At 37.0% G+C, this 11304-nt stretch overlaps 1 protein-coding gene across 1 annotated transcript in view; it reads left to right on the top strand.

Annotated features, from left to right (window-relative positions):
- The first annotated feature begins 2766 nt into the window (after positions 1 to 2766).
- Positions 2767 to 11304, top strand: part of TPH1 (tryptophan hydroxylase 1) — a 20085-nt gene continuing 11547 nt past the window's right edge. The window contains exons 1-3 of the mRNA XM_021685833.1: positions 2767 to 2883; positions 8860 to 9043; positions 10932 to 11032. Coding sequence (XP_021541508.1) covers positions 2767 to 2883; positions 8860 to 9043; positions 10932 to 11032 — 402 coding nt within the window. The remainder of the gene's footprint in view (positions 2884 to 8859; positions 9044 to 10931; positions 11033 to 11304) is intronic.

Consider the following 11304-nt stretch of genomic DNA (forward strand, 5'->3'; position numbering starts at 1 on the left):
ATTATATTTAACATTTTATCTTTTTTTGAAGACTGGGAAAATTGGGATACACTTACCATTATTGGAGCTAGTATTAATTGAATACTTTGTGTAGGTCAGCAACTGTACTAATAGTTTTATACATTATATATATATTTAATTCTTCTTATAACCATGAGATTGGTGTCAATTATCCTCCCTCCAATTTTGCAAATAAGGAAACTTAGACACAGAAATTAGAACTTGTCTAGATGGATTTGTAGATGAATTTGTTACTAGCAATTTGCTGTATGATTTTATATCTCTTATTGTTTGCATCTACATACCATAGGACAAAATTACCCATACTCTGTGTGGAAAAAAAAAAAAAAAAGCCTATGGCCTTTGAGTGATAGTTAGATAAGAAATGTCTCCAAAGGTTTTTTACATCTCTAAATGTATTTTGAGAATGCATCCCTGAATTTTTAGCCCCAGAGCTACAAGTTCAGAATTTCCTATATATACTTTAAGTTTACCAAAGGGGCAGTTTCTTTGAAGCTGAAAGTCTCTTTTAGGATCTCTTGTTTCTAAATCCTTTCTGATGAGACTTATGGATGGGCCAGAAGCCATCTCCATTTATCTTTAGGATATTTGTCAAGGGTGGGAAAGTGGAGTGGGGGGATGGTATGCTCCTCAGATACCATAGCTGGGATCTCAGGGTCTCATTCTCTTCTGCTTATTTATACTTTTTAGGAAATCTGTCTCTCCTTCTCTCCCTCCCTCATACATAAGTCTGTGAATCCATTGGAGGCAAATTGTCTTCTTTGTTTTTTAATCTTTACAGCCTTAACACTGACTATGATACTTTATACACATGAATGTGCTTGGGTTGAAATTTCATTTAATTTACCATTAGTAAACAGTAGAGTCACAGAAAAATCCAGATTATTATTAAGTTTAACCAGTCTTTTCTTTTAAAGCATTTGGCATAGAGATTGTTTTAGTTATAGAGAATAAGTTGACACAATTAAAAATATTTAAGCAGTATTTATTTTAAATTCAATGAATCAAAAAGTAAACTTTGAATTATATATCACAAGTCTTTTCTTGGTGCCCTAAATAGCTTAGTTTCTTCTGTGGGGAAAACATCAGAATACCAAGTCACATTATGTGTTTTAAAATGTGTGAGAGAGGGGCGTCTGGGTGGCTCACTGGTTAAGCATCAGGCTCTTGATTTTAGCTCAGGTCGTGATCTCAGGTTTGTGGCATCAAGCCCCGCATTGGGCTCTATGCTGGGTGTGGAGCCTGCTTAAGATTTTCTCTCTCTCCCTCTCTTAAAAAGCAAAAAACAAAAAACAAAAAACAAAATGTGTGAGAGTGTTTTGGATGTTATGAGTTCCAGTGAATTGTTTGGTAACTTCGCTATATTAGAAAGGTTAAGTAACATGCTCAAGGTTATATATTGATAAACACCAGATACGTCTGACTTCACATTCCAATTTTTTCCATACACTGTGTAGTAACATAAATAGGTGCTTGAGAAGATGTCAAGGTAGATATCTAGTTCATCTTCTGAGAAGACAGCTTTCAACTAGATGCCAGGAATTTTGTTCTACCTTCTGTGTTTCTGAGCATAACCAAATACTCACTGAAACAGAGCTACAACTGTGACCATTGCTATGAATGGGAGGTATATGGTGTGGCTTTCTCAAACGCTGAGGGGGATTGATTTAGGGAGGTCGGGGAAGACTTCCATGAGGCAATGAAGTTTGAACTGTAGGAGACTGGACACAGTTTATCTGGCTTCAAGCCCAGAGCAGCATACTATACCTGTTCTGGGTGGTATCTCTTTAGGCTTGGATCAATGAGTGCAAGCAGGTGAAAGACAATGGAATCAGTTATATCAATTTAAGTTGTTAAAGGTTAATTCCACTAGAACTCCAACATGAAACTGGGCAATTAGGAAGAATTAATAACCAAAAGAAAACTAATAAGAATAAATCCGCAATATGTTGTTTCCATGTATTAATCCAGATCTTATTTCTCAAGTGTATATTTCTCAGTTGAAAGTTATACCCCATTTTCATCCCTCACAATATCCTTACCTCCCCAACACACACACACAGAGTTGAATTTATAATCACATAACTCTTGTAGGCTAATATTGAAAAGGCTAACTGGCCTTTGAGGGTCCACGGCCTGGGGGATTCCAAGTCAGAGAAGAAAGAATATGCTTGTATGGAACCAGAATTATCTTGGTTAGCCATTTTCCTTGTGGTCCCCATGTGTCCAGAGTTGCCCAAGCTCTTGAATTTACAAAAGAAATAGAAGGCCTTGTCCCTGTTCTGAAGGGGCTTGCTGCCTTATTGAAAGACAAGACGTGCATGAATCAAACATTCAAGACTTTATTATAATAAAGTGCTGAAATTGTGCAGGGAGAGGGGGTAGGCTTTCATAGAGGAAGAGTGCCCAGTTCAGGTCACAGTAGGAAGACTGCAAGAAGCCAGTGGGCATGAATCACCCTGAAGGGACTGAATTAGAAAAAAAGAAAAAGGAAACTAGTAACATGCACTGTATGCCTATTATATTCTAGGAACTATGTTAGGCAATGTTTTATCTTCTGTTGGTCTCATTACAGTTTTGTGAAGCATATCTACAAATCCATGTTTCACAGGTGAGGAAACTAGAACTTGGATAATGTTATCAAACATTGTCTTACTGGTTTCAAATATAATCTGTATTGCACAACTTCTTTTTTAGACCTTTCTATTTTCATACTTTGTTTTTAGAGAACTATACCAATTGACCATGATTGAAGACAATAAGGAAAATAAAGACCATTCCTTAGAAAGAGGAAGAGCAACTCTCATTTTTTCCTTAAAGAATGAAGTTGGTGGACTTATAAAAGCACTGAAAATCTTCCAGGTAAGCACTCTCCATATTTTTGCATAATACTCTTCTCAAAGGAGTCTCTAAAATTATATTTAAAATATAAATTATTATAAATTCTTCAGAGATGGATGGGAGAAATTTCTTAAGCACTTAAGTTTCTAAAATATTGCTTAATTCTAACAAATGGGCAAGGGATACAAACCATTTACAGAAGAGAAGATACAAATAGCTAATAAAGAAACGGGGGAGGAAAGATTCACTTCACAGATTTCAGAGAAGCAGATCTTAATTTTGTTATAATGAAATAGAATATTAAAAATTTGATATTATTTAATGACATTAGTAATATATTTAATGATATTTTTAATATAGCAAAATAGCAAAGATTCTACAATTATACTGTTCCCTATGGTCAAAGCTTCAATGCATTTGGGACTTAAATACACCTTTGGTGTGAGGGTAAATTGGCACAATATGTAGGGAAACAATATGTATTAGAGCCTTAAAATGTTCACACAATTTGACCCAGTAATTCCACTTCCATAAATCCATCTTTTAATTTTTTTTTTTTTTTGAGAGAGAGCACACATGCGCGAGCTGGGGGGGTGCAGTGGGGGGAGAGGGAGAAGGAGAATCTTAAGCAGGCTCCATGCTCAGTGCTCAGTGTGGAGCCCTATGCAGGGCTTGAGCTCATGACCCTGAGATCATGACCTGAGACAAAATCAAGAGCTGGAGTCTTACCTCACTGAGCCACCAAGCGCCCCCCATAAATCCATCCTGAGGGATTAGGGGTCTGTCAGGCAGAACACGAATATTTACTGAGTACTTACTGTGTGCCAAGTGCCCTGTAGAATCTAAGGATGTGGACCTGAACAACGTAGACACGGTGCCTGCCCTCGCACTGTGTGTAATCAGGGGGAAAAACAGATAGTAAACAAATAACGCTAGTAAATAATTACATGTGTGTGAAGTGACCTGAAAGAAATACCAGATAGTATTATGATAACATTGAACTGGGAGACCTAACCTAGTTTATGGGCTTAGGGATACAAAGACTTATTTATAAGAACTAAAAATTATGAACAAGCTACTTTTCCAAGGGTAGGGGACAGGTTAAAGTATGCTAATAGAACATCATTGGGATTAAATTCTTAGACTCTGGAGGTGGACCCCCTGAGTTGAAATCCTTACTCTGTTATTTATTGGCTGGGTGATCATGGAAAAATTAATTAGTCTCTTTGTGCTTTAGTCCTTTCATCTATAAAATGAGAACCCTGCCTACCTCATAGGGTCATTGTGAGAACTAACAGAATTAATATGTAAAGAGCTGATGTTAAGTTTTAAAAATCAGGTTTATATCCATACATGCTATTTTATAGCCATGTGAAAATATTTCAAAGAATTAAAAATTTTAAATACAGACCAGTTGTCTAGAAGAGTTGCAATGAAAAGCATGTTTTCCTACCCAATACACCATATCCTCAGTCCCACTCCCTAGAGGCAACCTCTCAGCTATTTCTGTTCTTGAGTCCCTTTGATGATGAATTTATAATATCTAAATATTGTTCTGATACCTCTCTTTGAGTTATCAACTTTACATGATATTTGCTCTCTCGTTAATGATACTGATACCATCTCCATCCCTTCTCTCTCTACTTTCTTTTTTTTTTTAAAGATTTTTTATTTATTTATTTGACAGAGAGAGACATAGCGAGAGCAGGAACACAAGCAGGGGGAGTGGGAGAGGGCGAAGCAGGCTTCCTGCTGAGCAGGGAGCCTGATGTGGGACTCGATCCCAGGACCCTGGGATCATGACCTGGGCGGAAGGCAGACGCTTAACGACTGAGCCACCCAGGCGCCCCTCTCTACTTTCCCCCAAGTTTGATAATTATATGATTATTGATTCTTTTGATTTTATTGGTTCTTTATTGATTACCTTTGAGTTTTTAAATAATGTACCTATATTTCTTCTTCCATCAACTTTCTTCTTTATTTTATTTTTAATCAAAGAATGCATGTGCATGGCTTAAAAAGTCAACCCACACTATAAGGCTTATGAAGAAAATAAGTGGTCTTCATCAACTCCCCTCATTATTAAATGTTTTTATTTGTTTTTTTGTTTATGGGGGAGGGGCAGAGGGAGAGAGAAAATCTCAAGCATACTCCCCGCCCAGTGCAGAGCCCGATGTGGGGCTCGATCTCACGACCCTGAGATCCTGACCTGAAGCCCAAATCGAGTTGGATGCTTAACCGACAGAGTCACCCAGGCTCCCCTTCATATCTCCTCATTTTTAAGTTTAATTTATTTTGCTAATCCTACAGCAAAGGGTTGAGTTAATCATACACTTTAAATCATGTGTAGACTATCATCATCAATTTATACAGCCTCCTCCTGTTTTATTTCATTGTTCCATTCAGTCTCCATTTCTCTCTTCTGATAGCTGTTCTGATATATTTGATCTGTACATGGAATTATTTTTATGTGCACTTTAGAATATGTAGTTTTTATGTGTGTGTGTTAATTTATGTAATTGTTATTGTATAATACACTTTTTCTTTCACTCAGCACTGTTTTTAAGATCTACCCATGTTGATGTGTAACCGTCTCATTTTATTTATCCTCAGCCTGCAGGAGGCAACTATTTTCAACTCTTTTAACTACATTTTCTAGAATTTACTTCCATTTTTTTTTAAGATTTTATTTTTAAGTAATCTCTACACCCAAGATGGGGCTCGAACTTACAACTCAGAGATCAAGAGTCCCATGCTTTACCGACTGAGTCAGCCAGGCGCCCCTACTTCCATGTTTATAAACAGTACACTTGTTGTGTAGTTCTTGATTTTTTTCACTTGTAGATACCACCTACTGATTTCCTACAATGAAAGTAAAGATGGCTTTTTTGACACAGTCCCCTTTCCAGTGTCCCCCTTGACTTTCCTTCCCCCCATCTTCCCAGTGAAGTTATGTCCCAGTTTTTGGCTATGCCAGTGTTCAGTGTTTTCATTCTTAAGATTATATAAATCTTGCTCAAAGAAGAGCCATATTATCCATTATTTTGACTTCCTTTTTGGTAAACAGGAACAACTTAGTGTTTAAAAGCATGGGCTGTGGAGCAGGACAGTTTGAGTTTGAATTCCAGCTTTGACGCTTATTAGCTGTGTGCCTTTGGGCAAACTGCTTAACTTCTCTGTGGCTCTTTTTCTGTAATTGAAATACATGCTAGGGAATGTCTCACTTATTACTTCTACTTTATGTAAATTTCCCTGGGTCTTCCTGACTAAAATTTTCTTCCAGATGGAATTTTAAATTATTTAGTTACATTTCCTCGACAAATTCCATCAAGATTTTGATTTTGATAATGTTCAATTTATTGAGCAATTTAGGAAGAATTGACATTTTGCATCTTTGTCTCTAAAAACATAGTTTAACTTTATATTTATTCAAGTCATAATTCAGAAAATATTTATGAATGCATTCTTTTTTTTTTTTTTTTTTTTTAAATTTTTTTTTTTTTTTTTTGAGAGCGAGAATGAGAGAGAGTACATGAGAGGGGGGAGGGTCAGAGAGAGAAGCAGGCTCCTCGCCGAGCAGGGAGCCCGATGCGGGACTCGATCCCGGGACTCCAGGATCATGACCTGAGCCGAAGGCAGTCGCTTAACCAACTGAGCCACCCAGGCGCCCCTGAATGCATTCTTATTGTAAAAATTAATAAGAAATAGATTAAACTCTCCTTTGTTAAAATTTTTTTAAATTTTAATTTCAGTATAGTTAACATACAGTGTATTATTAGTTTCAGGTGTACAATATAGTGATTCAACACTTCCATACATTAGCCAGTGCTCATCACAAGTGCCCTCCTTAATCCCCATCACCAATTTCACCCATCTCCCCACCCACCTCCCCTCTGGTGGCCATCAGTTTGTTCTCTGTAGTTAAGAGTCTGTTTCTTGGTTTGTTTCTCTCTCTCTCTCTCTTTTTTCTTCTGCTCGTTTATTTTGTTTCTTAAATTCCACATATGAGTGAGATTATATAGTATTTGTCTTCCTCTGACTGGCTTATTTCACTTAGCATTATACTCTGTAGCTCCATCCATGTCATTGCAAATGGCAAGATTTCATTCTTTTTTATGGATGAATAATATTCCATTGTGTATATATACCACATCTTCTTTATCCATTCATCTATGGATGGACACTTGGGCTGCTTCCATAATTTAGCTATTGTAAATAATGCTGCTATAAATATAAGGGTGCATGTATCCCTCTGAATTAGTGTTTTTGTATTTTTTGTGTAAATACCCAGTAGTGTGATTACTAGATTGTAGGGTAGTTCTATTTTTAACTTTTTGAGCAACCTCCATACTGTTTTTCAGAGTGGCTGCCCCAGTTTGCATTTCCACCAACAGTGCAAGAGGGTTCCTTTTTCTCCACATCCTCTCCAACACTTGTTATTTCTTGTGTTTTTTATTTTAGCCATTCTGACAAGTGTGAGGTGATATCTCATTATGCTTTTGATTTTCATTTCTCTGATGATGAGTGATGTTGAGCATCTTTTCATGTGTGTGTTGGCCATTTGGATGTCTTCTTTGGAGAAATGTCTGTTCATGCCTTCTGCCCATTTTTAAATTTGGATTATTTGGTTTTGGGTGTTGAGTTGTATCAGTTCTTTATAAACGTTGGATACTAACTCTTTATCAGATATATCATTTGCAAGTACTGTCTCCCATTCAGTAGGTTGCCTTTTAGTTTTGTTGATTGTTTCCTTTGCTGTGCAGAAGTTTTTTATTTTGATGTAGTCCCAATTGTTTATTTTTGCTTTTATTTCCCTTGCCTCAGGAGACATAACTAGAAAAATGTTGCTATTGCTGATGTCAGAAATTCTCCTTTAGTTCTGATCAACTCCAGTATATTTAGTAACTGGCTTTCTTCTATTGATTCCATGATAAAGTCTATGTTCCAGGATAAATCCTGCATATTCCAATTTCCCAACATCCCTGATACTCTTTTTTTCTTGTTGTTCATGTTCCTAATAATTCTTACTTCATTTCTACCTTTGCATATACAGTTCTTCCTGTTTGGAATCCTCCTTCTTCCCTTCTGTCTTCCTACTCTATCTATTCTTTAAGACTTATCTTGGTTCCTGTCTGCTCCATGGAAATGTCTGCTTTCCCAGAACATCTTCTGCACCTGCTTACTACTTGTGCTTTCTCTTAGCCTTTCATGTGTTAGCCAACTAGATTATAAACTCCTTGTATGTCTTGCTTTTCTCTGTATGCTTCACAGCATTTACCTGGCTACATAGGCGTTCACCAAGTTAATTCAAATTGAAAAGGTTAGTGTTGGAAATCAGATATTCTAACCTCATTTTTTTAGATGTTGGGTAATTGGTTCTTATGTTTCATTATTATGCCACTGGTGCTGGTCCTCAGCTATCCAAATTGGTAAGAGAAGATATCGTCCTCCCACAGGTTTGCACATATGGGCACCCAGCTTGGGCTGGCATGGGAAGAGAGCAGAAGAAGCAATCTGCTTCAGCTGGTTACTAAGTTTGTAGCTTAAGAGATTTGAGGTATTAAATACACTGTTCAAGCTGTTCATCTAATTTTATTAAATGCATATTCACAAAAGAAACTTTCCTTTCTAAAGGACTAACATTAATATCACTTTTTGAAAATGCTTTTATTTGTGAGAAATTTTTGAAAAGTTCTTTTTGTCTAGGAGATTTGATATTTTTATTTGAGGCCATTCAGTTCTGGCAATTTGAGGGACTTCTAGTGGGTGTTATTTTATTAGTTTCTGGAGGGTGTGATGAATTTTTCAACTTTTTTGAACAGTACCTAATATTTAGGGGGAATTATTTTGCTGTTGGCAGCACTAAAAACAGCCTTTTTCTCTTTTGACTATGATGGTGAGTTTGGAATTGATTTTGAGTGGTAGTGAAAGTAATGAACTCCGAGACTATTACCATTTGAGGCTGTCATATATATCTTTACTCTCTGCTTTACCCAGGAGAAGCATGTGAACCTGTTACATATTGAGTCCCGAAAATCAAAGAGAAGAAACTCAGAATTTGAGATTTTTGTTGACTGTGATATCAACAGAGAACAATTGAATGATATTTTTCATCTGTTGAAGTCCCATACTAACGTTCTCTCTGTGAATCCACCAGACAGTTTTACTGTGAAGGAAGATGGTAAGTTTGAAAAGTGAAAATCCCACTCAGAAGATTAAGTACATAATGTGTGTCCAATCTTATATTTATCTTGAAGGCATGAAAAAAATAAAACTCTGTCTCTTCAAATTGCTTAGTTTGGTAGTGAAGGGAGCAGAAAATGTAATTGCTCAAAATACTATAGAGCAATTATAAAGTAACGTTTTTTCAAGTGTGAGAGAAGCGAGAGGGAAACCTTGGGTATAAGGAAGAATTCAGAATAGTTAGAAATTGATTAAGTTTTCTCAGTTTCCAAATCATTAAGCATTTCTTAATTTCACAAACCTTCAATTTACAATCCCTGAGCACTTAGAAATTCCCACAGGGCTTAGCATCTGGCAGATATTAAGTGAATATTCAAATTTGTTGAGAATATTGATAGGTGCTGACAACTATGATGTGAATACATTCTTTACACACTCCTCCCTGTCCCCACTCCCACCAAAAGTAAGTGAAAAGCAACAAAGCCTCCTAAGGTTTCTAATGGCTAAGATCTTCTGTTGTGGAAAAAATCCTTGTCATTTACTTGGCACAAAAGATAAAAGGATAATTCAACCACATTTTGTATATAATACTAAATTTAAAGTAATCCCTTATGACATGCACAATTTGGGGTATACTCAGGGCTGACACTCATCTGTTATGTATTTTATTGCTGTGTAAGTTATTAAAGTACTAATATGCTTCCATTTCTGAGTGGCAGATAGCTGCTTCCCCAAGTCCCTTGCATGTCCCCACCATGCCTAAAGCCTGTGCGCTCCAGGTGCTCCCCTAGGAGTCCTAAGCCCACTACCGACAACCAAAGGGTTAACAGCTGGTGGAGCAGAAGCCTAGGACTCTGCTCATGTCTATTTTGAGTGATTGTTGCCCCTGTGGTATTTCTGGTTAAATCTCTTGACTATCACTTTTGGGTATGTTAAAAAGAGCATTAGGCTGGAGCAAGGAGGATTGAATTCTAGTCCTCTCTCTTCCAACAGAGATGAGTTTACCTTGGGTAAATTACCTCTCTGAGCTTGGTTATCTCATCTATAATATGAACAGTTTCCTAGGGGCTAAATGGTTCAGTTGATATTTAGGGAATACCAACTTGTGTCAGTTATTTCTACTGAGAAGCAAGGATACAAATATATGTATAGTCCCTCCCCTAGAGTCCTTCCCATTCTTTCCCATGAGACAGATATAAGATATCTTATATATAAGATTATTAAACGATTCCATTTCTGAGAATCAGAGCAACCTGGAAGACAGAGAATTAGCTCCACCTACAGGGTCAGGGAAGGTTGAGTCTTGAAGGAAGAGAAGGACATTCTCAGGAAAACAGAAGGATGGGGCAGAGCAGGAAGTGGGAGTAGGGTGTAGGTTATCCAGGCAGGAGAACAACAGGTGCAAACCCCCAGAGTTACAGGAGGGCTTGTATGTCTGAGGGAGGGTGAGAGATCAAAGTGGCAAAGACATCAGTGATGTCTAAGAGCCTTTGCATCAACAAAAAGAAACATGCAAAGTTCTCATTAAATTTTGCACGTTGGTCTGCAAAGTTGTACATCCTAACTCTGCTTTTTTAAGGATAGCTAAATATGTAGCTTAAACAGTTTTGTTTTGTTTTGTTTTGGTGTATTTTAGGTCCATTACCAAAGTGTAGCATTTCACCAACCCTTAGGAAATCAAGGCTCAAAAAAATATTTGAACTCAAAAATTTCAAATAAAATTTACTTATTATAAATAGAGCAATTTACTTGTTTAAATTTTGACTCAAAGTACAAGCTACAATAAAAAATTTCTTCCAGATGTATTTATGACTTTCTTAATTTTTTCTTCCTTATTGCCTATTTAAGATTGTCTCTTCAACTGTTAGTGGTTTTGTATTTTGCAGGTATGGAAACTGTTCCGTGGTTTCCAAAGAAGATTTCTGACCTGGACCATTGTGCCAACAGAGTTCTGATGTATGGTTCTGAACTGGATGCAGATCATCCTGTAAATATTTTTTTTTAAAAGATTTTATTTATTTATTTGAGAGAGAGAATGAGAGAGAGAGAGAGAGAGAGCACATGAGAGGGGGGAGGGTCAGAGGGAGAAGCAGACTCCCTGCTGAGCAGGGAGCCCGATGCGGGACTCGGTCCAGGGACTCCAGGATCATGACCTGAGCCGAAGGCAGTCGCTCAACCAACTGAGCCACCCAGGCGCCCGCATCCTGTAAATATTTTTTCCTTTTTTTTTTTAAAGATTTTATTTATTTATTTGACAGA

The sequence above is a fragment of the Neomonachus schauinslandi genome, chromosome 11, assembly GCF_002201575.2.
Source record: "Neomonachus schauinslandi chromosome 11, ASM220157v2, whole genome shotgun sequence".
In the NCBI taxonomy this organism is placed as follows: domain Eukaryota; kingdom Metazoa; phylum Chordata; class Mammalia; order Carnivora; family Phocidae; genus Neomonachus; species Neomonachus schauinslandi.